Below are 26258 nucleotides of genomic sequence, written 5' to 3'. Positions count from 1 at the left end.
GGGAACCCTAACATTCCAGGTTTTAAGGATATCCATGCTTGTGGACAGATGGCATAATCAAACTGGCTGAGCTACTAATTAAGTCACCTGTGCATGTATATCCTTAAAATCAGGGTGCCTTGAGGACGGAGGTTGGGAACCGCCGTATTATTCTGTGTATGGTATGGTTGTATATTGCTAGTTAAGGTTTCTTGGTTAAAAGCACCACTCTGCATGTGCGTCCAGCTGTATTTATTTCAGTGTTCCACTCCAGTTGATTGGGTTGTACTGCAGCAGTTCTCTCTCCTTCAGTGTCTCCATGGATCGGGTCAAGCGATTTTCTTGCCACTTGCTCTCCATAAGCTGTAATAAAAAAAATAAAAAAAAATGCTTCTATTCCATTTCAATTCATTTATAGTGTTCTGCTGGGACAAGGGAGTCCAACACGCCCAACGCTTCTGGCGACCACCCCTCTGATTACAGGTTGTGTCTCCATATGCAAAATGCTTGGGACCAGAAGTACTTTGGATAACATGACTTTCTGCTGCGGGGTACACTGGGCTCCACAAGGATAGACATTGGGGTGTAGAGTAGGATCTTGATCCGGAGCACCAACAGGCTCAAAAGCTTTGACATTCTTCCCAAGATGCATAGCGCCGCCTCCTAGATCACCCCGCCTCCGTGCACAGGAGCTCAGTTTGTAGTTTGTGCTTGCAGGGCAAGCATGTAACAGGAAGAGCTGCTCACAGCAGCTCCAGAAAAAGCTTTTTCTGAGGAAAAAAGAAGACTACAAGGGCTGCAGCAGAGGCACAGATTGTGCTGGATGTCAGTAGACATTGCCTGCTGCAGCTCCATCTCTCCCCCAGCGGCGCTGTACACTCCCGTGCCCTGGTTGCCGGGTACCTACAGTAGGAGGCTCTGATTTTCTTCCAAGTTAGTCACACATGGCTGGGGCTCTCCGGGATCGCGTGGCCGCACTTCGGGAGGAGGTAAGTGGGTCCCGCTCGCGGGACCCGCACTTTATCGCGATCCGGCGCGGCCGGTGGGAGGTGGGCCGCGCGCGCTGGCGGTGGACACTGTGGCAGTACAGGCGATCCCACTAGATCACCAGGGCATGGAACAAGTCAGGTTTTCTCTATAAACCGTTTTATTAGAGCCCGCAGTACCCGGTGGTTTTGCTAGCAGGGGGATAGAGCTTGGACCTGAAGCCCCTCCCCCAGCCCCAGGGCGCCATTTTCTGCAAATGTTCCCACCCTGGAGCTGCATATCTGTCTCTCCCTCACTCCCTGGCAGTGTCTGCGGCACCATTATCCCTCCGCTCACTGTTCCTGGGATTGCTTGGGCAAATCCTCCTATGTAAAGCCGCCTGGTTGTCAGTGCTGTGACTTTACAAGACACTTAAGTATTCTACCTGCCTTTTTTAGTCGGTGTTAGTTAAGAAAGAGTGCACTTAGTCAGGGTTTCCTAGTACAATTACCCTGTGATATACATCCAGTTCTTACTGTGTAAAGTTATATCTATTGTTATATAGCTGTGTAAGCTAGTCCAGTGCAGTATTATTGTTAGTAATAACCTCTGCATTGTACAGACTGACTATTTGTGTGTGCATTTGATAGCTGAGTGGTGTTCATTTCGTGTCTTTCACTCAACATGCTATCCCTATATTCCATAACCTGAGGGGGCTTGGTGCGTCAGGTTTTATCTAATATAGGATTTTCACAGGGGTTTGGGCTAGAGGTATTGTGCTGCTGACAAATTGTACTGTGTTACCTGATACTGCAAGTTATATCATGTCTGCTTCTGGGGGTAACAGTTCTGGGGCTGAACACACTGCCGGTGTTGCTGAAGCCGCAGATACCTATGAAGAGAATATAGCAGCTTTGGGATCTGGTTCTGGGGGCTCCTTGCCCCCCCCAGAGTTTTACATCACTCTGACCACCTACTTGATATAAGTCAGGAACCCTGGGAAAACCCGGGTACAAAGTTTGTGCCTCAAAAGAAGATGCTGGTTCGCTATCCCCTTGCGCCGGAGCGGTCTAAGAATTGGGAAACTCCTCCAGTGGACTCACATGTGGCTAGGATGGTAGTTTCCTCTACCGCTCTACCGGTCACCACCGTCACGTCTCTAAAAGAGCCTACGGATAAACGTGTGGAGGGTTGTCTGAAAGCGATTTACACCCTCACGGGTGCTGCACAAAGGCCCACTATTGCAGCTACATGGGCTGCAGAGGCCATTGAAGCATGGGCCTTGGAGTTAGATGCTGAAATGTCCTTTGACCATGCTAGACAATGCTTGTCTATATTGTCACAGCTTCTCGTTATATTAAAGAGGCGGCTTCTGATGCCGGTATCCTGGCAGCCAAGGCCTCTACTACGTCAGTCCTGGCTCGCCGGATATTGTGGCTGAGAATCCTGGTCTGTGGATCTGGACTCTAGAAAAACCCTGGAGGTACTCCCTTTTAAGGGAGATTTTCTGTTTGGGGAGGATTTAAATAAGATTGTGGCTGACTTGGCTACTGCCAAAACTGCCTGTCTGCCAAGTACTGCTCCTTCTGTGTAGAAGTCTAAAGGTACTTCCTTTCGCCCCTTTCGTCCTTCAGGTAAAGCAAAAGGTCAGGTGTCCAACAAGCAGGCCCGCACTTCCAAACCTGGTAATCCTAAGCCCAAAAGAGCCTGGGCGGCCCGTCAGCCAGCTTCCAAGGCCGATAAGCCTGCCGCATGACTGAGCGGGCCTCCCTCTGGGGGATCCCAGGGTGGGGGGCCGGCTTCTAGGGTATACCCAGGAATGGTTGAAGACCACTTCAGATGCCTGGGTACGGGAAGTCGTCACTCGAGGTTACGCCATAGCCTTCAAAAACCAACGCCCTCATCGATTTTGCCAGACAGATGTCCCGTTGGACAAGACAAAGGCAAACACTCTACATTCGGTGGTACAAACCCTCCTGGATACAGGAGTCGTAGTACAGGTGCCTCTTGCACAGAGGGGCCGGGGGTACTATTCTCCGCTGTTTCTAGTCCCGAAACCGAATGGGTCCTCCCGGCCCATTCTCAACCTCAAGGCATTGAACAGGTTTGTGAAGGTTTCCAAGTTCCGTATGGAAACCCTTCGCTCTATATTTCTGGCCTTGGAACCTGGGGACTTCATGGTCTCCCTGGATATACAGGATGCTTAGCTGCATATTCCTATAGCAGTGTCTCATCAGCAACACCTGAGATTTGCGATTGGCAACTGCCATTCCCAGTTTCGGGCGTTACCTTTTGGTTTAACAACGGCTCCGCGAGTCTTTACAAAAGTCATGGCGGTGATGATGGTGGTACTCCGCCGTCAAGGGGTCAGGATACTGCCGTTTTTGGACGACTTGTTAATCCTGGCAAATTCCCCAGAACTTCTCCTGCGTCATCTAGATGTGACGGTACGGTTTCTGCAAGCCCACGGGTGGCTCATCAACTGGAAGAAGTCATCCCAGATCCCTGCTCAGAGCATGGTGCATCTGGGAACACTATTGGACACTCACAACCAGCGGTTGTTCCTGTCTCAGGACAAAAGTCCTGAAACTTCAGGACAGGATTCGTTGCTTCCTATCTCGTCCGCAAGTGTCGATACATTCGGCGATGCAGGTGCCTGGGCCTCATGGTGTCAGCATTCGACATGGTGGAGTACGCTCAATTTCACTCTCAGCCTCTCCAGAGGCTGATTCTAGCCAAATGGGACGGCCTGCCTCACCGAATCAGTTCTCAAATGATCTCATTGACTCCGGAGGTCCGTCTATCGCTGCTCTGGTGGTTTCGGGACCAACAACTGTGCAGGGGCCGTCCGTTCTGGATATCCGACTGGGTCCTGTTGACGACAGATGCCAGTCTAAGAGGTTGGGGCGAGGTGCTGGAGCAACACTCCCTTCAGGGGCGGTGGCCAAGGAGGAGTTCCTCCTCTCAATCAATATTCTGCAGTTGTGGGCGGTCTTCAATGCCTTGAACCTAGCCCAGCATTTAATTCAGAACCGTCCTGTTCAAATACAGTCGGACAACGCCACCACAGTGGCTTACATAAATCATCAAGGCGGCACTCGAAGCCGCCTAGCAATGAAGGAAGTCTCACGGATTCTACAGTGGGCAGAATGCCATCTACTGGCCATATCGGCAATATTCATTCTGGGAGTCCTGAATTGGGAAGCGGACTTTCTCAGTCGTCAGGACGTGCATGCCGGCGAGTGGGGCCTCCATCCAAAAGTGTTTCAACTCCTAGTGTAAAGGTGGGGCCTTCCAGGCGTAGATCTGATGGCGTCTCGACACAATCGCAAGGTTCCGGTCTTCGGAGCAAGGACAAGGGATCCTCAAGCAGCATTCGTAGATGTGCTGCCGTACGTGTTTCCTCCGGTGTCACTCCTGCCCAGGGTAATTCAGAAGTTAAAGCAAGAAAAAGGAATTCTGCTTCTCATAGATCCAGCGTGGCCCAGACTACACTGGTTCTCAGACCTGCAAGGCCTATCGTCAGAGTGTCCAATTCTACTTCCACAATTCCCAGACCACCTCGTTCAGGGCCCCTGTGTCTACCAGGACCTAGCCCAGCTGTCTTTGACGGCGTGGCTCTTGAAGCTTCCGTCTTAAGGGCTAATGGGTTTTCTGAGGCGGTCATTCAAACTATGTTGCGGGCCCGGAAACCGGCTTCTGCTCGGATTTACTATAGGGTCTGGCATTCTTACTTTGGTGCGCATCTAACGATTATGACGCTTCCAAGTTTAGTATAGCCAAGTTGTTGGCTTTTCTTCAGCAGGGCCTGGACTTAGGCCTGCGTCTGGCCTCCCTCAAGGTTCAAATATCTGCTTTGTCGGTGTGGTTTCAGAGAAAAATTGCGACCTTACCTGATGTGCATACCTTTACTCAGGGCGTGTTGCGTATCTTGGGACTTGTCGGTGGTTTTGGAGGCGTTACAACAGTCTCCGTTTGAACCTCTTGGTTCAGCTGACCTTAAGTGGCTTTCCCTTAAGGTGGTGTTTCTGCTGGCTATTGCTTCGGCTAGAAGAGTGTCTGATTTGGGTTCCTTGTCCTGTAGTTCCCCATATCTGATATTTCACCGTGACCGGGCGGTTCTTAGGACTCGTCCCGGCTATCTACCTAAGGTGGTTTCTTTGTTCCACCTTAATCAGGAGATTGTAGTTCCGGCACTTGTTTCTCCTGATCTGTCTCCCAATGAGTGGTCTTTGGATGTGGTACGGGCTATCTGTATCTATGTGAAGAGAACTGCTCCTATTAGGAAGTCTGATTTTTATTTTTTTTTGCTGTGTTTGGGTTTCACAAACGGGGCTGGCCTGCTCACAAGCAAACTCTGGCCAGATGGATTAGAATGGAGATTGCAAATGCTTATGTGAAGGCTGGTCTCTCTGCTCCTGATCACATTAAGGCCCATTCTACTGTCTGTTGGACCTTCTTGGGCGGCCCACGTGGTGCGACCCTTGAATAATTGTGCAAGGCGGCTACGTGGTCCTCTGTGAACACGTTCATAAGGTTCTATACCTTCGATACCGCCGCTTCCCAGGATGCTTCCTTTGGACGCCGGGTTCTTGTGCCCGCTACAGTGTATCCCCTCCCATAAGGAACTGCTTTAGGACATCCCCAATGTCTATCCTTGTGGAGCCCAGTGTACCCCGCAGCAAAAAAAAAAGTGTTATATGGTAAGCACTTACCTTTGTTAAAACTCTTTCTGCGAGGTACACTGGGCTCCACAAGGCGCCCACCCTGCCGCACTTGGCTTCTTTGGGTTGGTATGGCATTAGCCGCTGACACTTCTCCTGTCGGGAGAGTGTGGTGTTTGTGACAACTGGCAGTTGTCGTCTCTTACTTGCTACTGCATTGGGCTGGTTAACAAAACTGAGCTCCTGTGCACGGAGGCAGGTTGATATAGGAGGCGGCGCTATGCATCTTGGGAAGAAGGTCAAAGCTTTTGAGCCTGTTGGTGCTTCGGATCAAGATCCTACTCTACACCCCAATGTCTATCCTTGTGGAGCCCAGTGTACCTTGCAGAAAGAGTTTTAACAAAGGTAAGTTCTTACCATAAAACTCGTTTTTCTGTATTTTGGAATATTTGCATACCATAATGAGCGATCTTGGGGATGGGACCCAAGTCTAAACACTAAATGCATTTAGGTTTCATATACGCATTATACACACAGCTTGAAGGTCATCCTATACAACATTTTTTATAATTTTGTGCATAAACCCAAGTTTGTGTAGAGACAAAAAATTAATTTGTTTCCTATACGCTTTATACATAGCCTGAACGTAATGTTATGCAAAATTGTAAACCATTTTGTGTACACTGACCAGGGACGTGCACTCAGGGGAGGCAGCGACTGCCCTGTCATTAATTATTGAAATAATACAATGAAGATACTTATGACACACATTCTGTGTCATAAGTATGTGCTTTAGCCTTTACGTTATTTTAATCATTTTTTCCTTATAAAAATCTGTTTTAAATGTGTTTCAGTTGCATCAATGTGAAAGGGTGGGGGGCGGGGCCAAGCATCGTGCAGTAAAAGCCCGTTACCAAAAAACGGCACCTACTAGAAATGCATCTTTGACAGGGGCATGCTGTCAGCCCATATAAAAGCACGCCCCTGTCACTGAGACTGATGTGATTGGGCAGTGGTAGATTTTGGGGGGAAGGGGGGGGGCCTCATCTAGAATAAAAAAAAATGTATCTACATACAGTGGGGGTTGAAAGTTTGGGCACCCCAGGCAAAAATTCATTTTAATGTGCAAAAAGAAGCCAAGGAAAGATGGAAAAATCTCCAAAAGGCATCAAATTACAGATTAGACATTCTTATATCATGTCAAAAAAAGTTTGATTTTATTTCCATCATTTACACTGTTAAAGGAACAGAAAACAAAAAATGGCGTCTGCAAAAGTTTGGACACCCTGCAGAGTTAATACTTTGTACTGCCCCCTTTGGCAAGTATCACAGCTTGTAAACGCTTTTTGTAGCCAGCCAAGAGTCTTTCAATTCTTGTTTTGAGGTATCTTCGCCCATTCTTCCTTATAAAAGTCTTCCAGTTCTTTGAGATTCCTGGGCTGTCTGTGACTCACTGCTCTTTTAAGGTCTATCCATAGATTTTCAATTATGTTGAGGGCAGGAGATTGTGAAGGCCATGGCAAAACCTTGATGTAATCCACCGTGGATTTTGAGGTGTTTTAGGATCATTATCCATTTGTAGAAGCCAGCCTCTCTTTAACTTCAGCTTTTTCACAGATGGCATCAAGTTAGCATCCAAAATTTGCTGGGATCTTATTGAATCCATTTTTCCTTCTACTCGTAAAATGTTCCCTGTGCCACTGGCTGCAATACAACCCCAAAGCATGATTGATCCACCCCCATGCTTAACAGTTGGACAGAGGTTCTTTTCATTAAATTCTGTGCCCTTCCTTCTCCAAACGTACCTTTGCTCATTCCGGCCAAAAAGTTCAATTTTAACCTCATCGGTCCACAGAACTTTATTCCAAAATGCATCAGGCTTGTCTATATGTTCATTTGCAAACTTCAAACGCTGATTTTTGTGGTGAGGACGTAGAAAAGGTTTTCTTCTGATGACTCTTCCATGAAGACCATATTTGTACAAGAATCTCTTTATAGTGGAATAGTGTACCACAGCTCCAGTGTCTGCCAGATCTTCCTGGAGGGATTGTGAAGTCAAACGTGGATTTTGACTTGCTTTTCTCACAATCCTGCGAGCTGTTCTGTCTGATATTTTTCTTGGTCTACCAGATCTTGCTTTAACTTCCACTGTTCCTGATGACTGCCATTTCTTAATTACATTCCGAACAGAGGATATGGGCATCTGATAACGCTTTGCTATCTTCTTATAGCCTTCTCCTGCTTTGTGAGCGTCAACTATTCTCAGTTTCAGTGTTCTACACAACTGCATAGAGGAACCCATGGTGCTGATTGTTGGAGCAAGGTCAGATGAGTCTGGGCTTTTAAAACCTTTGAGATTGACATCACCTGGTCTTTCCAGACGATGATTGAGAACAATCCATGACACTGCCAGGTCTCAGCTGTCCAAAGGGGGCCATACAAGGTATTAACTCTGCAGGGTGCCCAAACTTTTGCAGATGCCATTTTTTGTTTTCTGTTCTTTTGAAAGTGTAAATGATGGAAATAAAATCAAACTTTTTTTAACATGTTATAAGAATGTCTAAACTGTAATTTTATGCCTTTTGGAGATTTTTCCATCATTCCTTGGCTTCTGTTTGCACATTAAAATGAACTTTTGCCTGGGGTGCCCAAACTTTCAATCCCCACTGTATGCGGCTGCCCACTCAAGTCCCCCAGTTACGCAGTCCAACCAGAGGGAAAGGAAGGGCTGCGATCCCCCTCACCTCTCCAAATTACTCCAGCCTAGCTTCCGTCTGCTCCTATCTATCAGGCTCCCAGCCACACCAGAGTAGTAACCGCAGGCAAGCACAGCCCTGTACGGAGCAGGCAGAGCTAGGAAGTGCTGAAGGATGAGCAGCCCCGCCACAAGGAGCAGGTTTGCTAATTCATCTCTCTGTTACCGGCTGTGGCAGGGAGAGTGCTGGCTGGGATTTACAAGGGAGAGTAGTGGGTCATTTAGTTTTATAATGGGCTAAGCTCACTCATGCTGTATTGGGAACCCAAGGCTGTACTGCTTATGTTGTATGCTATACTACCAGCAGAGTAATGTTTGTTTATTTATTAACAGTTTCTTATATAGCGTAGCATATGCCATTGCGCTTTACAATTAGAACAACAGTAATAGAACAAAACTGGGTAAAAACAGACTGACATAGAGGTAGGAAGGCCCTGCTTGCAAGCTTACAATCTATAAGGAAATAGGCATTGATACACAAGGATAGATGCTACCTATTGCATAATGGTCCACCAGATTGCTAGGTTCTTAATGGGTTGTATGATATGGTCACCCAGGAATGTTGACCAAGGGTCAGAGGGTGTGAGTAAAGAAAGACAAGATAGGTGATGTTATATGTACTGTACAGAGAGGATGTAATTAGATAGGGAAGCATTGAAGGGTATGTGGGTGGGTCTGGAATTTGATAGGCTTGTCTGAAGAGGTGAGTTTTCAGGGAATGTTTGGAGATTAGAGGTGAGTCTTATTGTGCGTGGGAGGGCATTCCACAGAGTGGGTGAAGCCCGGATAAAGTCCTGTAATTTTGAGTGGGAACAAGTAATGCGTGTGGATGAGAAATGCAGATCTTGTGCAGAGCAGATTGGTCGGGTAGGGAGATATTTGAGATGAGTGAAGAGATGTATGTTGGTGCAGTTTGGTTAATAGCCTTGTATGTAAGTAAAATTGTATTTTATATTTAATACGGTAGAATACCGGTAACCAATGGAGGGATTGACAGAGCGGATCTGCACGTCTAGCAAGGAATATTAGCCTCTCAGCTGCATTCAAAATGGATTGTAATGATGAGAGCCTATGTTTGGGAAGACCAGTCAATGCGGGAGATAATGAGATGCTGGATTCGAGTTTTTGCTGTGTCTTGTGTAAGATATGGTCGTATTTTGGATAGGTTTCTTAGATGTATGTAATATGATCTTGAGACAGCTTGAATGTGGGGTCAAAGGACAGTTCAGAGTCAAGAATGACACCTAGACAGCGAGCTTTTGGGGGTAAGGATGATTGTTGAGTTATCAACAGTGATAGAAATATCAGGTTGGTAACTACTATTGGCCAGTGGAAATACAATTAATTCTGTTTTGGAAATATTAAATTTCAGTTGGCGAGATGTCATCCAAGATGAAATGGCAGGCATTCAGTGACACTGCCCAATACAGATGGTGATAAATCTGGGGAGGATAGGTAGATTTGAGTATCATCTTCATACAGATGGTACTGAAATCCGAAAGAGTTGATTTTAGTTTGCCAAGAGATGTGGTATAGATAGAGAAAAGCAGAGGACTAAAGACTGAGCCTTGCGGTACTCTGAGAGAGGTAGCTAAGAGGAGGTGGAATCAGAGAAACGAACACTGAAGGAGTGATTAGAAAAGTAGGATGAGAGCCAAGAAAGGGCTGTGCCCTGAAGACCTAGGGATTGTAGTGTTTGTATGAGAAGAGAGTGGTTAACAGTGTCAAAAGCAGCAGAGAGATCAAGGAGAATGAGTAAAGAGTAATGGCTTTAGATTTAGCAGTGACCAAATCATTCACTACCTTAGTGCTGTCTCTGTGGAGTGTTGGGCACGAAATCCCGACTGAAGTGGGTCCAGTAAGCTGTGTGAGTTAAGAAAGTGTGTGAGGCGGGTGTAGGCAAGTCTCTCAAGTAGCTTAGAGAGGCATGGGAGCTTAGAGATGGGACGGTAGTTTGAAAGAGTTTAGGTCAGAGTTTTGTTTTTTCAGAATGGGAGTAATCGCTGCATGCTTGTACAGAGAAGGAAAGATACCAGTAGACAGAGAGAGATTACAAATTTTAGTTTAGTTTGGGATGACAGATCTTTACTAACTTGTGAGGGTATAGGGGAGAGATAGTATAGTAGGCAGATGAGAAGAGTGCAGATACTGCATCTTCATTTGTAGGCTCAAATGAAGAGAAGGTGTTAGAGGGTTCAGGAAGAGACTTGAGCAGGGCACTGGCTGTGGAAGAGCATACCATTTAATTTCAGATCTTCTCAATCTTGTCCTTGAAATAGGAAGCAAGATTTTGCGCACTGATAGTGGCTGGTGGGTTGGGTGGGACAAGAAGTGATTTAAATGTATTAAAAAGTCGCTTGGGGTTAGAGGCTTGAGCAGAGATGAGAGATTGGAAATATGTTTGGCAGTCTCCAGAGCATTATGATAAGAGTGGTACACAGTCTTATATGTGCGAAAGTCACTTGAACTGCTTTACGTGAGTTTTTGTAGGTGTCTTGTGTATTTAGAGTGCCACGGTTGACATCTAAGTCTACGTGGAGTGTGATGGATAGCTGGAGCCACTTCGAGTGCCGTTTCTAGAGTTTGGTTAAGGTGTGATACAGCCGTCTCAGGAAAGGTGAATGTAAAAATTGGTGAGAGCAGTGGTTGCAGTGAGGTAGATAGTTGTTGAAAATTAATAGCGTTAATATTTTTGCGGGTTACAGGCAGATTTGTAGACTTCAGGGACATTGAGTTTGAAGTAATGGAGGAGAGCATGCAGGTGATAAGGTTGTGATCTGAGAGAAGGAAAGGAGTGTTAGTGAATTCAGAAACAGAGTATAGTCTGGTGAATACAAGATCAAGGCAGTACCCCTCCTGATGAGTAGGGAAGTCAGTCCATTGGAAGAGGCCACGAGAGGAGGTTAGAGAGAGTAGTTTGGATGCATGGGAAGGTTGTAGACTGTCAATAGAGATATTGAAATCCCCCATAATGAGGATGGAGATGTCAGAAACTTTTTGGGTTGCCCAGGTGGGCAATAGATAGTTGCAACACGCAGAGAGAAAGTGGTGACAATCCTAATAGAATGTACTTCAAAATTATGTAAATGCGAGCGAGAGAACAGGTGGTAAAACGGTGCGTTTGTGTGTAAGATTTGGACAGCAATATTCGACCTTCAGTGGTTGACCTAACGACCGTATTCCTTCAGAAGACATAATATCAGCTACAAGCACGTACTAATCTTATACAAATACATTTACATACACTGCTAAATCATATATTATTGCGAATTCAGATTAGGAGTTGTAGTGTGCAGGATGCCAATGAGAAATACCATACATTAAATACACAGCTGAGGGTGTGTGTGGCTTATTGCACAGAGATGTGCTCTCTAGTATCACCATCTCCCTGTCACCCACAGCTGGCACTGACTGTTGTTGCTCTCTCCCTGGCATCACCCTTTCCCTGTCACCTACTGCTGTTGCCCTCTCCGTCACCCCATCCCTGGCATCACACACTGCCTCTTTCTGTCACCCTTTACCGGTCACCTACTGCCTCAGCCTAGTATCACCCTCTCCCTGATGTCACCCACTGCCTCTCCCCATTACCCTTTACCTCTCACCCACTGCATCACCCCTGCATCACTGTCTCCCCATCACCATCTCTCTCCTGTCACCCTCTGCCTTTCCAGGGCATCTCCCTCTCTTCACCATACGACCATGCCCCCTGTTGTGAGGCACGGCCGTGCCCACTTTTCCGGGAGCATGTGTACCTTCGGCGCATGCAGGGACAGCGGCGGTAGCAGGCACCGTACAGTAAGCACCACTTACTGTATGCAACGAATTGTAGATGCAGCCGGGCTTACCCTCTTATTCTCATCTCTGTATCGCCTCAGGAACAGGGACTTGGCTTTTTCTTGCTCTAGGTCTTGAATCACAGCAGCCCTATCTGCTTCCATTAGGATCTCTAGTTCCTTATTTTGGCTGGACAGTCCCTCCCTTTTCGTGGCCCATTTTTCAGTCATTTGCTTCTTAAGGAGTTGTCTAATTTCTCTCCTGCGATGAAAGAAAATAAATATATGTATACTATATGTAGCTGTTCCTGCTGTTATTTGTTACTATAAAGTGACCCAATGTCGGCATCAATGCGTATGTACAGAAGTTGTTGTAGAATGCACCATCAAGCCCAAAATGTGGTAACCACAGAAGACGGAACGGAACTCTGCCGACCCATCAATACCTGGAGAAAGTTTTTGGCTATTGGTTGCGTTCTCTTCGGCTAAGCTTGCCGTGTTCCGCTAGCCCTTATTATACTGTAGTGTTACATAGTAATGTGTTTGATATGCTTGTTACAAATCTCTGTAGACTTCCCCCATATATTTTTACATGCTGACCTGGTTTTTTTTATATGGAATAAAAAACTGCCAATGGAAATGAACCCTAAGGGGCCGATTCAATTTTTCTACCTCACTGCTACCACCAGGGGGCGCAAAACTCAGCAATTAAATTGTGCGCTCCATTTAGATGCCCAGTAGTCGCGGGGCTGACATTTTTTTTTCTCGCAGCCGCCTTTCTTTGCAGAAAAAAAGTGTCTGCAAACTCTGTACTTTGGGCGTCTAATCTGGAGTTTGGATGGGTTGAGATGGCTAAACCCGGTCTGTGTGGGCGCGACATGCACGATATACATAGTCGCCCAAACACAATTGAATTGTGACCGTTGTTTAGGCATCTAAAAAGTCACATTTAGACAGGATTTTTAGACGCCCAAATCAACTGAGTTGGTCCCTAAGTGTATGTCAGCAGACATTTATAAATTATTTTCATCTACCACTGTCTAATCATACAATTTGTGATCTTGCTGTGTCAGCTAGGAGGTCTGGTTAGACGTTTTAAGCACACTGGCTATTCGTTAACACCAACATATACTGAGGGGTTCGGTATGTTATCCCGGTTTATGGAATGTCAGCGGTCACATGACTGACATCGGCATCCCACCAAAGGAGGAGATAAGTAGTTTTGCTTTTCTTCACCCCCAGGGGGATGGCGGCTAGGGCTAACCATTGGGGGTGGCGGCTAGGACTAACCCTGACACACCTGTGATATTTAGCGTTGTCTTGGTTTTGTAATTGCTAATTGTGTGATAATGGGTAGACATGGGGTGGAATTCAAATGTTTGAAAAGTCGGTTGGGTATCTGTTTTTTCCTGTCTATTAGATAGGAAAAACAGACGCCCAACTGACTTTTCAAACTTTTGAATCTCACCCATTGTGTTTCAGCACCTACTTGTTGACACAAAGGTAGAGGGACCATCTACAGCAGCACCTTTTCCAGGTCTGGACACTGGCATTCAGTGACCAGATAAACCATTGGAAAGGTGAAAAATGGGTGATGTAATTCTCAACATTTTCACCATAGCATACCTCCCAACATGACCCTCTCCAGGAGGGACACAATGCTCTGCTTCTGGACTTTTCTCTTAATTTATGATATCCAGCACCTGTGTTGAAAGGGTTAATGGATAAGATAGGTGTTTCAGCACAGGTGCTGGCAATCATAAATTAAGAGGGAAGTCCAGGAGCAGAGCATTCTGTCCCTCTTGGAGAGGGTCATGTTGGGAGGTATGCCATAGTAACTTCTCTGTGACACTGCGTTGTTCAGATCTCCTAACTCTGGTTCTCAATGCACACTAAAAGTCCAGGTTTTAAGAATAGCCATGTGTGAGCACAGGTGACTTAATTAGTACCTTAGTTATTTTGATTTTACCACCTGTGCAATAGCATGGATATCGCTAAAACCTGGACTGTTAAGCAGCTTCCACATCGCAAAACCTGCTTTTGAAACGGTTCTTTAAACGGTTCTTAAAACGGGTCTGAGCAGTTAAACCCCCTTCACATCGCATGTTGTAACCAGTATGTTACCATTTCATTACCGTTTTGGTACCTTTTACACTGAACCCGTTTCACCCATACAAAACAGTGGTTGTCATTTTATATGTTTATTTCCTGCTTCTGCCTGGTGACATCACACATGGAGACAGCCTATCACCTCCTGGGGCTTGCAAATACCGTTTCAGACCCTTTCACACTGCACAATTAAACGGGTCTGAAACGGGTAGGACCCTGCTTTTTTACAGTTTCAAAATACCGGTATTTTGTAAACAGTAAATTGAAGGTGACCCTTTCACATCGCAGCTCGAACCGTTTAGGAAGCCAGTAAAAACGGCAAATTACCGGGTACAAGCTGCGGTGTGAAAGGGGTATTAGTGTGCCTTGAGGATGGATTTTAGGAATCACTGATGTAACTGAATCTTGCATAAATCTGAATATACTTGAAAACCAAATCCAAGTACAGGTTGAGTATCCCTTATCCAAAATACAAAATACAACATTTTTGTGTCGCTTACTGAGCTAATGACATATACAGTTGTGCTCATAAGTTTACATACCCTAGCAGGACTTGTGCTTTTCTGGCCATTTGTCAGAGAATATGAATGATAACTCACAAACTTTTCTTTCACTCATGGTTAGTGGTTGGGTGAAGCCATTTATTGTCAAACAACTGTGTTTACTCTTTTTAAATCATAATGACAACAGAAACTACCAAAATGACCCTGATCAAAAGTTTACATACCTTGGAGATTTTGGCTGATAACATGCACACAAGTTGACACAAATGGGTTTGAATGGCTACTAAAGGTGACCATCCTCACCTGTGATCTGTTTGCTTGTAATCAGTGTGTGTATAAAAGGTCAGTGAGTTTCTGGACTCCTGAAAGACCCTTGCATCTTTCATCCAGTGCTGCACTGACGTGTCTGGATTCTGAGTCATCTGGAAAGTAAAAGAATTGTCAAAGGATCTGCGGGAAAAGGTAATTCTCTGACAAATGGCCAGAAAATCACAAATTCTGCTAGGGTATGTAGACTTATGAGCACAACTGTTGTTTTGGATAAGGGATACTCAACCTGTGTTACATTTGTTAAAAATAGATCACCTCCATCCCAGTTGTGCAAAAGATAACATAAAGATCTAGCCACGCTCAGCTTTGCGCGATGCATATGCATAATTGGTACGACTAGTGTGCCTGCGACCTAGGTTTGGCACGCATGTCCATAGGAATTAATGGAGCGAACGTTGGATAGAAGTAGTCGCATCCCGGCGGGCCATGCGGCAAATCTGAACATGGCTACATCTGTATATGAGTAGTTTTCCCTTGTTGCTCATACTTCATAGTCCCATCCAACCCGGTGACAACAAGCAAACTGATCCAAGCACCCTGGCTGGGCAGTGATGACCTACAGATAACAACCTAAATGACTTCTTACCTGTATTCCTCTCTTTCTGTTATTGTGCCATAGAACGGTCGCCTCCAACCCTGGTGGAACCTAGCGGAACACAGAGGTGACGTTACTAATAAAAATAATCGCGTTCAAAATGAGTTTTCCTGGCATCCGTACTAAAGAAACAAACATAAGTCATTTCTGATTGCTGCAATGCTGCAGGTAAGTGAAATGGAACTTACTGTAACTAGTGTATACTTCTAGTACCTACCCGGGGAACACCGCTTTTTATCAGCAGCTAATAGAGGCCGTGCTCCGTAACCACTGTGTTGTACGGGCCCAGGCTCACCTGCTGTATTCTTTTTGCTGCATGTTCATAACCCTCTGCTGATTATGATGATGAGCAGCCATGGTCTCCAGGCTCACCGTCCTCCTCTTGACTCCTGGAGGATGCAGGGGGTTTAGGCGAGGGGGGAACTGCAAAAATACAATAGCTTTGCATGTAACATGATAGAAACGGGATCCGGTTTGAAGATCGACACTATCTAGGTCGACCACGTTTAGGTCGACAGCCACTAGGTCGACAGGGTTGGAAGGTCGACAGGTCAAAAGGTCGACATGAGGAGTTTTTAAAAAAAAAAATATTTTTTGAACTTTTTTATACTTAACGATCCACGTGGACTATGATTGGAACGGTAATCTGTGCCGAGCGAAGCGAGTCACCTTGCCCGAAGCATGGCGAGCCATGCGAGGGGACACGGTGCACTAATTCAGCTTCCCGGTCACTGTACGCAGTAAACGACACAAAACCCCCACAGAAAACCTCATGTCGACCTTTGACCTAGCACATGTCGACCTAGAAACCCTGTCGACCTTCCAACCCTATTGACCTAGTGACTGTCGTCCTATAGTGGTCGACCTAAACATTGTCGACCTAGACACTGTCGATTTGATGATCCACACCCGATAGAAACTCACCCAAAATTTTTACATAAGGGGGGATCAAAGCTTGGAGAGAGAGAAAGTACCAACCAATCAGCTCCCAGATGTCGTTTTTCAAACAAAGGATGATTGATTGATACGTTATCTCTCCCCACTTAATCCGTCTCCAAGCTTTGATAAATCGACCCACGGTGAAGCTGCTTATAAAGTAGTTTGGCTGAAGGCTGTTTAAAGGACCCACTAACCCAGAGGTTCTCAAACTCGGTCCTCGGGGGCCCACACAGTGCATGTTTTGCAGGTCTCCTCACAGAATCGCAAGTGAAATAATTAGCTCCACCTGTGGACCTTTTAAAATGTGTCAGTGAGTAATTAATACACCTGTGCACCTGCTGGGTTACCTGCAAAACATGCACTGTGTGGGCTCCCGAGGACCGAGTTTGAGAACCTCTGCACTAACCCCTAAACATAAAGAGATTACATTAGGACAATGAAGGTAAACAAATGAATCCTTCTTCACCTGACATTGCTGATATACAGACCGCTGCAGGTCTTCATACATCTTTAGGGAATCAATATACAGTATGGCAAAATGTTGATGATACAGTTAGTGGTTACTGTGCAGAGCCGCCAAGATATCACGCACCAGGGCTGGACAGTGAAAATAGATACTGTATATAATTTTAATTGATTGGGGTTTGAACTTAGAATCCTGTTTATTATGGACAAAAAAGTGGTAAATTTCCTGAAAACTGCTGTTGTAGGATGATTGCTGCATTTTGGGGCTTTGGGGGTAATTAACAAGGGTGATAAATGCTGCGGTTCCTCTCTTTATGTTCACAAACATAGTTGTCAAACCATCAAAGGGCATCCCTACGGGGGTTGGGGAGGTATTAAGAATACCATCGTTCACATGACCGACAGCGGCATCCTGATGCCTAGAGTCCCAACACCTGGTAGGTAAGTATATTAACCCTCTCTCAGCCCCAATCCTTTCCCGTAACCTAACCTTAACCCTCCATTCTTGCAGCCCAGCCCTAACCTCCCACCTGGCCTTCCCACAGCCTAACCCCAACCCTCCCTGGCAGGGGCAGCTCCAGAAGTGGGGCTGCGGCTCAGTTCAAAATTCAAATAGGGGAGACGCGCCAACTGCCAATCAGTTTTAGAATATACATTACATTACATTACATTACTATATATAACCCATTTATAGAGCGTTTAGTGAGGGTTTTTTTCCCCATAAAATTTCATTGCTATCTTTAATTATACTGTTCTGGGAATATTCATATAATAAGAAGAGGGTCCAGAGTAGCTAAAAAGTTCTCTTGAATGTTGTGCTCCACAATTAAATAAGTTTCCATCAGGACCACTACGCTTATGCTTCTGATGTGAAAGAAACATATGAGAACATGAAACTCCTGGATAACATCATGTATGGAGAATACACATAGAATGTCTGTGGTGACTTAAAAGTCATTGCTCTTATGCTTGGAGTACAACTTGGGACAGCAGAGACCGTAGTGGCCAAAGCGAATATCAGTAACCCCAGGAAAGAAGAACGTTGTCAGTACACCACTTGTTGATCTGGGAAAAGTATATCATCCTCCACTCCATATAAAGCTTGGTCTTGTAAAGAACATTATTAAAGCAATGGAACGAAGTTGACTTGGATTTACATACTTAAGAAAAAAAATCCTGAGGATCTGTGATGCAAAGATCAAAGAGGGGATTGTTGTAGGACCTCAAATAAGATAACTGAGATGAGAGCTTTGATGGTCTGATTTAATCTGAAAAAGCTGCATGGGTGTTTTTGCTGGAACGTCTTCGGGAAACATAAGGCAGATAACTATGAAGTAATAGTGGACAATCTTTTCAAATCTTACAAGACCATGGAATGTAACGTGTCTTTGAAAATCCATTTCTTGGACTTGCACCTGGATTTCTTCCCAGCAAATCTTGGAGCAGTCAGCAATGAAGGAGTGGTTCCACCAGGATATTTCCGTAATGGAAAAGCTGTAACAGGGCAAGTGGAGTCCAAGTATGCTTGCTGAATATTGTTGGACCCTTAAAAGGTTTTCTCCTGAGGCAAAATACAGCAGAAAACCCTATACTTCTGCTTTTTAAGTGAGTGACCTCACATCTAGCTTACTGCACTGTCGAAGTCGGAAAATATTACAGTACACACATCACGTACAAACACCAAATAGATGGCCTCCGTGCGCGTACTTATTCGGCCGTGCGTGCACATATTCGCAAATTGCATATGATTGCTCACGCGGTCGTGCGTGTTAGCGCGTGGTATGAGTAATTTATGGAGGCATTTGTACTCGCATGGAAAAGCCACAAAGACATATCATATATTTAATCCATATATTGCATAAATCATCCACTGTCTGCTCACTCTTCTAATAGCATGAAGATGGTTCGCACATAAATTATCCTCCCAGAGACTCAAATACAATGTACCAGATGGCCTTATTTACGCAAAGCTTTGAACTCCTATGAAGAAGGCAAATACCTTTGTTTACCCCTATTGTTCTAGAGTTGTCCAGTATCTGTCAAAGACAATAAATACTGGATTGTCATTGTCTTATCTGAAGACCGGACAAACAGAAAGACAATATCCAGGAACCTAGGTTGACTGAAGAGAAACTCAATTAGCAATAGCTAACAAATTACAAACCAGACATTTAGAAATCTGAGGTAATAACATTCATAGTCTAAACTCTTGGAGATATATATATTTCCTAACAAATTGTAATAGCAGGAGTGTGTATATGTATATATATATGTATATATATATATATATATATATATCTATCGAGGATGGAATTAGATAATCATATCATGTGTGGGATCTTATTGTTCAGAGTCACATAAGCATTAATCTGGTGGGTATAAGAATATTATCATATATTGCAACATTAAGTTATTAATAATACCAGATTTATGTATGATTAATGTGATGGGTTTAACTGGTCATGGGGCGGGAACTCGGATGCAAACAACAGAAATCACATCTCAAGTCTTAGCCATCGCCCACCTCTTGAGCTGACCAATGATCCCCGGTGCACAGGATATGTCCCACCCCCGAACCAATGGAAGAAGAGCACACAGTGTCTATTGTATTATGTTTTGATCCACTGTATAAAAAGCCAGCGGCAGGCCAGGTCACTATCACAGACTCTGAAGGTCATCTCCCTTGATGACTGAGGACCGGCTGGGAAGCGCAGGCGAAACCAAAACGTATGTACCATTGACTGTAGCCATTTTTCTATTGTATTGTATTGTTGTTATTGTAACCCCCCTTTTGTTAATTATATGTTGGTGTGTCGGAACCCAGCATCTTAAATACAATCTGGTGTCGTGTCTCTTTTCCCTGCTAAGGTTATAAGTGTATTTCAGTCACACGTGTAGCTGCAGAGTGCTCACGGCGAGTCTTTGGGTGTGTACGCACTGCGTGTACTTTGTACGGCCAGCGTGCCGTTTATACGCAAAGTACGTACACGGTACGGGGCTTTGTGCGCTAATGGTGTAAAAAGTACGTAGGCTAAGGTTGATCACAAACGGCCGCAGCGGCTCCATTTTAAAGCGTATTTAATGTGTTTCTAAAGTGTTTCTTTTAGTCCTGTATGTAAATCGACGTTTACAGCACATATCTCTGTTTAGCCCCCAATATAGTCATATATCCGCCACACTTACCATACTTGCTGTATGTGACACTGCTACTGAAGGCAAGGCTGGAAGGTACAGGGGAGTAATGGGGCATCTTCTTTTAGGAGGATTGCAGTTTCCCCAGGTAACAACGGGGGTACTTGGCAGTGACACCCCTTCTAAAAAATAAAACAATTGTTTATGGTTTGTTCTGCACAGGTGGCGCTGTTGCCGGATAAACCAGGTGGCCTACAGGCTGTATCTGGATGAGAGATTAACAATGTATTGGTTGGCAGTCAATAGGTCAACATCATAAGGTCAACAGGTACAAAGGTTGACCTGACAATGGTCGACACACAAATGGTTGACCCATTTTGGGAGGGTGAGGGCTATCACATGTTTTCCCAACTTAAGTTGACCATATCTTGTCGACCTAGACACTAAGGGCGGTATTCAATTCTTTTCACGCCCCTTCTACACCCATTCCGTTTCTCCTGACGGGCGTGATATAATAATTTCCGCTCGCTACCCTTGTGGTAGCGAGGGCACCCAAACCTTTACAAAACTAAACCTGATCACTATGGACACGATATGCGCAAAATCAGGGATCACTTTAGAAAGGAGATTGGGCGTGATTTATCATTTGAATACTGCCCTAAGTGTAGATATATTATACCACATCCGTACAGTAGAGATCCCATGTACTTACTCAGGCTCATTCTGGGGCCTTGCAGGGGGTCAGCTGCACTCCTGCAATGACAGAACCGCGTGTCAATAATGTTCAAGCAGTAACAACCAATGAGAGGCAGCAACCGGGGGGGGGGGGATTCATTCTGTTTTTGTTCAGAAACTACTGAAGCTGCTAACCAAGTCTATTTTGTTTATGACAACAATCCCAGCTAAAAGGAAGCATTTACTCCTACCATCGCTAGGTAACCGGCATGTGTCCCTTCTGAAGTTATGATGGTGCATCTAATTACAAACTCATTTACTTAAAAAGGGGAGAACAAATTACTTTATTAAGGCACATTAGGCCCATTTGTAATATTTTCCACACAATCCACCTAATACAGTGGTTCCCAGACTTTTTTGAATCACAGCGCCCTAGAGTATCAGATTTTTTTTCACGGCACCCGTAGGCCAGAAGTTTTAGTGAGACATTTAGAAAGAAATATTAAATGAAGTAAATTGTGTTTATAGGTCATCCTTAGGGTCAGTTATGTGGTGAGGGACAGGTTTGTCCACATATTGTATAACTGGCAGCCACCAGCACTGGTTTTGCCGATTACATTGACCATAAAAATTTAGAATTGGTCCTGGACCAGCAATCCAAGACACCCCTGCAAGTGTTCCGAGGCACCCCAGGGAGCCATGGCATACAGTTTAAGAACCACTGAGTTAATGGATTTATAAGGAATAGAAAAGGAGAAAAAAATACCTTACTTTTGAGATTAAGATCTCTTTAAAGTGGGACATATTTGGAATATTTTAGAGGCAATTTGTATTATCTTCTCTTCCTCAGATATCATACCCTGTCTGTTCAGTCAGTTAGAAAATAATTTAGAGGTCACCCATGCACGCTGCCATATTTCTGTGAAAGTTTCTATTCCAGGTAATTTACAGGATAAGTAAATAAATTAGTGTTAATAAATAATAATTATTATTATTAATAGCTTTTATTTGCTAGGATCCCCAAGGTGTACGCTACGCTGTACAAGACCTAGAGGTAAGATAAGAGTAAACAGCATTGATACAAGCATGGCGACAAAGCATAAATACAAGTATTGTAAGAAAACACAGAAGGAAGGGTCAATTCAATATCCGTGAGTCCCTTAGCAGTGCGAATGAGTGTGGCTATATGCTGCATTTACAGTACCTCCAGACTCACGGATCTATACATGCAACCCTTATAGGGCTGTGTACAAAATTCCACGAGTCCAGGGGTGAGATTTGGCATGAGCCGGTATGTTGATGTGCAGATACGGGCGTTTCCATGCTGTTACAACAGCAACTTGGTCCCCCCCTAGTAACGGCTAGTTGAATTGACCCCAGAGAGTGATGAGTAAAGGGGAATCGTATAGCATCTTGCTGTATGTAGCTGGAATTAGCAAGCATTGGTCAGCCACTAGGAAGGCACAGGAGCTCTTAATGATCATGTACCCATATTATAAGCAAACAGTGGGCCTGCTTCAGCGATGATGCAAATGGCTTCACAGCTGTGATTTAGTATGAAACGGCTGTTTGAAAATATGCTAATGTCGTCGACGCTGGGATATGTATTGAAACACCCGCTGGAGACTTCTGAGATCTGCTGCTTATGTACTAAGATGCAACCGTTGGGCACACATCGTTCTATAATCGTCCTTCTGAATAACCCGATGCACACAACCTGAGCATTGCGCCCAGCTGTGAATCAGGCCCAGGGTCGGAGTCGCTGAAGGGGAGGAGACAAAAGACCAGGAGCACTGGTGGTAAAGATAGTGCAAGACAATAACAAAAGGGAAGAGGGCCCTGCCTGACATCTTACATTCTACAGGGCAAACAATCTGGTGTAGCTAACATCACCATAATACAGTTTGTTATTAAGCATTTATAGTATACTGTACATAATGGTAAACCATCATGGAAGCCGACAGAGACAGAGGGTGGGATGTACTACACAATACACATTGCATCCGTGATACATCCTGCCACTTTTTGGGTACATACCGGTGTTAATAAGAGTGGTATGTACCTAGAAATGTGGTTAGTATCACAAAGGGGTGTAGTACTGGTGACCGGCGGTCTCCTGACCGCCGGTCACCTTACCGACGCCGGGATCCCGGCGGGGAGGAGCGAGTGCAGAAAGCCCCTTGCGGGCTCGCTGCGCTCGCCACGCTGCGGGTTCTATTCCCACTCTATGGGTGTCGTGGACACCCACGAGTGGAAATAGTCCCTGTTGGTCGGCGTGCCGACCATCGGGATAGTGAGCCGTCGGGCTCACGGAGGAGGTCATGTGACTGTCGGTCAGCTGACCGGCGGTCACATGAATACCACCCTCACAAAGGACAGCTCTCCTGATAAGAACTGACCTTTCTGATCACCGGGCTTCCACATTTAGGACCCGGGATCCCTTCTGCTCAGGGATGCAGCGGCTGCTGGCAAGGATCCCTCTTAGAATAGAAGCCCATAGGCTTCTACCGGGTAATGCAAATCTAAAAATGGTGTTACCCACCGGATCCAAGCTCTGGAATGTATCGCATTCCGGAGCTTGGTACATACGGAATGCGGACCATCCAGTTTGGCTGCATTTTGAAGCTTAGTACAGTACATCCTGCCCTGACATGGTTAAACTGATAAATGCGTAAGAAGGTTGCCTTGCTTTATTAAGCCGCTGTATTCTGCAGACCCCGCTCTTCATTCGCTAGTTAATCAACTTCATAGATCCCAGTAGACAGGTCAAATAGAATATATTAAAGCTCATTAAACATTTGTAAAAGCATTATGGGAATTACTGTATGAGTAAGACAAGTGGTTACATTTACAAATCAGCACTTTTCATTGGTTCTTTTGACCCCTGGGTTTAAAATAGTAATTATATGCCAAGCATGTTGACATTAGGACATACTTACCTACTCTCCCGGAATGGCCGGGAGGCTCCCGAAAATTGGATGGCACTCCAGACCGCTCGGAAAAGGGGGCTAGTCTCCCGCAAGCTGCCTGCACATCCCCTCTTAACAGCCGGCCTGTACCCGCCCGCACCGAGGGAAAGTGGGTGGGGCGATGATGCGATCTGTAGTGAATTGCGTAATCGTAGCTCCACCTCCGCATTGCAATGCCGGTAATGTGGGCATTGCATAGCGGGGGGGGCGCAATGACGTGACCACATCTCCACGCCCCCGAACCACCCTCAGATGTTGAGCCCCGCCCCCTGGGGAGGCAACCTGCCCCGAAAGTCGGCAAGTATGCATTAAGACCATGGGGGTCATTCCGAGTTGTTCGCTCGCAAGCTGCTTTTAGCAGCTTTGCACACGCTAAGCCGCCGCCTACTGGGAGTGAATCTTAGCTTATCAAAATTGCGAACGAAAGATTCGCAATATTGCGAAAATACTTCTCTGTGCAGTTTCTGAGTAGCTCGAGACTTACTCTGCCAGTGCGATCAGTTCAGTGCTTGTCGTTCCTGGTTTGACGTCACAAACACACCCAGCGTTCGCCCAGACACTCCTCCGATTCTCCAGCCACTCCCGCGTTTTTCCCAGAAACTGTAGCGTTTTTTCGCACACTCCCATAAAACGGCCAGTTTCCGCCCAGAAGCACCCACTTCCTGTCAATCACACTACGATCACCAGAACGAAGAAAAAACCTTGTAATGCCGTGAGTAAAATTCCTAACTGCATAGCAAATTTACTTGGCGCAGTCGCACTGCGGACATTGCGCATGCGCATTAGCGACTAATCGCTCCATTGCGAGAAAAAAATAACGAGCGAACAACTCGGAATGACCCCCCATGTCAATATTCTCGTGTTAACAAAATATACTACTCCCGTACGGAGTTCCATCATTTATTTATCAGCTGTACTGTAAAGGGGGGTACACACGGAGAGATCCGTGCTTAAAATCTAAGCAATCTTGCTAGATTGCTTAGATTTTAAGCACGGATCTGCCGTGTGTATGCCCTCCAGCGATAGCGATGCGCGGCCCCGCGCATCGCTGTCGCCGATGCTAGATTGAGCCTGCATGCAGTCTCAATCTAGCGGGTCGCTCACTTCACCGTTGTGTGAAGTGAGCGGCCCCCCGTCGGCTTTCCCCCTCGCTCAGCACATCGCGCTGTGCTGAGCGGGGAGAGAGATGTGTGCTGAGCGGTCTGTGTTAAGATCGCTCAGCACACATCTCTCCCGTGAGTACCCCCCTTAAGGTGTGGAATCTGCTCATTAATTTCTACAGTACCTGGGGGGTACTTATCGTAGCAGTGAGAGAGATGAAGTGGACAGATAGCTCCTAAATGTAAATTCTCCAACACAGTCTGTAATTTGAGAGTCAGAAGCTGATTGGTTAGTGATATGTTTCTCTCCACTTTATCTTCTCTCCATTCTTTGATAAATACACCCCTTAATAGTTCTGTTATCTTTGTCCTAAAATATCTTGTTGGAAAATATCTTTAATTACTCCTCAGATTACAAAGCACACACTAATTACACCTCACAGCTTGGTGGACCTGGAATTCTTCCCCTCTTCGTCTTGGGATTTGTGTTTTTCCCAGTGTGCATCTAACAAGCCTATTTTATATCACAATAACAACAGTAGTATTAAGTCTATCATTCTTTTTGTTGTGGTTTATATTTTCTTAGACAATAGTGACAAATTCACTTGAGTTAGCTTCATTTACAACTTCATGAAATAAAGTCTGGGGTCCGGTTGATAAAACGAATCCCTGGATTAGACAATGATCAACAAAATCTAGGACAAGTGGTTTCCAGCAGCACTGAGGGCGGATGAGGTGGGGAGACAGTAACTCATATTGAGTGATGCAGATATCCTCTATAATAACAGAATGATCATGTTACTTACAGTAGCTGCTGCAGAACCTCTTCTACAAACTGATGCCTGGGGGAAAGTGTAACTGGATCTGTGCTCACCTGATAAATCCAGGCTCAAAGACGTTTATGAAGATTTAAAGGTGTAATCCTGGGATTAGAGTGTGGACATGCGTCTGTAATTCCTGCACTGTAACTATCTCTTCCCTATCACTTTCCTCTGTCCTTTGTCATACTGTTTGCATCATGTGACCTCCTGCTTCTATTGGAAACCAATATGACAATGGGTTCCGTCAAATGACAATCTCCAGGATTAGGGTTTGCCTGGGGACTCCCACAGAGGGGATTTGTGATGCCAGGGTTACTTGGAATTCAGCACATAAAACAGGACTGGGACATAAACTGAAAATGATCAAGCCTGGAGACTTCTGTGGCATGAGGGGATCCGGACTGAAAGTCGACAGTAACTAGGTCGACAATGTCTAGGTCGACCACTATTGGTCGACAGTAACTAGGTCGACAGGGTGTCTAG

At 45.3% G+C, this 26258-nt stretch overlaps 1 protein-coding gene across 1 annotated transcript; it reads right to left on the bottom strand.

The window, feature by feature from the left end:
* Positions 1–216: 216 nt before the first annotated feature.
* On the bottom strand, positions 217–25833 carry LOC134958388 (uncharacterized). The gene is made up of 7 exons (XM_063940948.1): positions 25761–25833; positions 20923–20963; positions 20262–20392; positions 15970–16097; positions 15666–15725; positions 12210–12399; positions 217–342 (listed from the first exon to the last, which is right to left on the bottom strand). Exons 2-7 carry the CDS (start codon positions 20930–20932, stop codon positions 232–234), a joined length of 630 nt encoding a protein of 209 aa, XP_063797018.1. The 5' UTR covers positions 20933–20963; positions 25761–25833; the 3' UTR covers positions 217–231.
* Between the last annotated feature and the right edge of the window lie 425 nt (positions 25834–26258).

Source organism: Pseudophryne corroboree, chromosome 9, assembly GCF_028390025.1.
Source record: "Pseudophryne corroboree isolate aPseCor3 chromosome 9, aPseCor3.hap2, whole genome shotgun sequence".
NCBI classification, from domain to species: domain Eukaryota; kingdom Metazoa; phylum Chordata; class Amphibia; order Anura; family Myobatrachidae; genus Pseudophryne; species Pseudophryne corroboree.
Note: the sequence above shows the minus strand (reverse complement) of the source record. Positions and strands in the feature narration are given on the sequence as shown.

Coding starts and splice junctions, on each gene's coding strand:
- LOC134958388 (XM_063940948.1), bottom strand. Junction 16,098..20,261: donor TGTCACATACAGCAAGTATG/GTAAGTGTGGCG, acceptor GTATTTTTGCAG/TTCCCCCCTCGCCTAAACCC. Junction 15,726..15,969: donor CAGCAAAAAGAATACAGCAG/GTGAGCCTGGGC, acceptor GTGTTCCGCTAG/GTTCCACCAGGGTTGGAGGC.